At 28.8% G+C, this 1,956-nt stretch overlaps 1 protein-coding gene across 1 annotated transcript in view; it reads left to right on the forward strand.

The window, feature by feature from the left end:
- Window positions 1–1,956, forward strand: part of LOC106464072 (la-related protein 1B-like) — a 93,162-nt gene that overhangs the window by 75,338 nt on the left and 15,868 nt on the right. Inside the window, 2 exon segments of the mRNA XM_022391738.1 lie at window positions 966–1,078; window positions 1,331–1,479. Coding sequence (XP_022247446.1) covers window positions 966–1,078; window positions 1,331–1,479 — 262 coding nt within the window.

Genomic DNA, 1,956 nt, shown 5'->3' on the forward strand with positions numbered 1-1,956 from the left:
CATACACGACAATTAGAAACAAAAACAATATTGATATTTATTACATTTGACAATTCTCCATTCAGAAATCAACATTATTTAATACATCATTTGGTAGATGAAAACCTTGGCTTTCTATTGGTTATAGATAATATAAAATTACGTGCAAGAAAAAACTATTAACAAATCCTGAAAGAAAGTGGTTTTAATTTGTCAAATGTTGTTTAACAGAATTTGTTTTGAAAATAACTTCTTTTTTTTTATCTAATTTCAAATAAACTTTTCACTTCCTTTCATTAAATTTGTGACTATCATATTTAAGTAATCAAAATATCCAAACATGTTGGGAAATCTTTTTGACTGAATAAGGGCTTTTAATGTCATCACTGGAAAACTGTATAACAAAATATTTCAACTGTGATCAAAGTTTGTTAGTTTAGCACTGTAGTTGAAATCATAAATTTTTAACTTTGACCATTTTCTTAGAAAATAATGTTTTTTTATTTGCGTTATTGGAATTCAATTACAATATTTTGTTGAAAAATAACATTTTTTATTTAGAAAGATACAACTCTTGACAACAGTATTGGTCAGTAGAATTGAGAGAAATACATTTACACTTTAAGGGTCTCTAGTGAACCTATAGCAAGAAGATGATAATTGTTCTGGGGAATGCAAGTTTTTCAAATATTAGTTTGATGATTGGATTACTGCTAAACTTTGGAATTCTGTGACAGTTTGTGATTACTCACAGACTAAATATATTTTTTATTTGTTGGGTACAAATTATAGATGTATTAATTTTCTAAAATGGAGATTTCCATAAACACTTCTGTATATGTTTCTGTAATTTACTTGTTGCAAAGGATGGGTTGCTTCTTATTGATGGATTCATTTAGTGCCTTTTTTATGAATGAATATCATTTTATATTAACAAGACGTTTACCTAGCAGATATTTGTGTTAGTACTGATAATATTTTTATAGACTCCAAGAAAGCAGAAGACTAAGTATAGTAGTAATCCACCTGTGGAACATCATATTGGCTGGGTAATGGATAGTAGAGAACACCAGCCACGGTCTCGAGCAAGCTCATTAAGGTATCAAAATTGTTAATTTGTACTTGTTGTCATATTAATATTTTTTTGTGAAATTTAATTTTTTTAAAGTTTTGTTTACAAATGTAGAAATTATAAGCTTTGAAAAGAACTTCTGGTATTGTTTACTTTTATGAACTTTTAAAACTAATTTTTTAGAAAATATAGTACAAGTTGACTTTTGAATATTCTTATAATGATATAAAGAACCACTTTTCAGTGTTCTTTAACGTAAAGTTGTGTACTTGTTTCCAGTGAAAATATTCCAACTGAAATCTTATCTGCAAGCTATGGAAGTACACCTCACTCACTACCAGCCTTTGAACATCCCAGTCATTCATTGTTGAAGGAAAATGGATTTACTCAGCAGGTTTACCACAAGTATAGAAGTCGCTGTTTAAAAGGTACTTAAAATTTGAGTCACAAGAAGGATGTATGCACTGTTTTATATCATTCAGCACACCATTTTCACCCTTTTTACTTATTTGTAAAAAGGGTTATAATATGTGAAAGTAACCACCTAACATTAAACAATCTTATTAAATGAGGCTGAAGATCTCTCATCACACTGTGGTTTCACAATATACTCCAACCTTTCTTTTTGAAAACAAACTAATGAAATAGGAACATCTTGTAATTTTGACAACTTTTAAATTTTTGCAGAGAATTTCTTTCACTGAATACTTCTATTCTTTCCATAAGGATTACCTATACATATACCCAGTTCCTTCCATTTTAAAAATAGGGTGACTTAAAAAGGCAGTTTGGCATTCTGTCCAATTGTAATGGTAGATCTTTTTCCACATCTACCCCATAACAACTTCTATGTAACAAGTTTTATTATCTGGAAGCTTTTTTTTTGTTCAGAAATGTACTTCAAC

This window comes from Limulus polyphemus, unplaced genomic scaffold (assembly GCF_000517525.1).
Source record: "Limulus polyphemus unplaced genomic scaffold, Limulus_polyphemus-2.1.2 Scaffold1555, whole genome shotgun sequence".
Classification (NCBI taxonomy): Eukaryota; Metazoa; Arthropoda; class Merostomata; order Xiphosura; family Limulidae; genus Limulus; species Limulus polyphemus.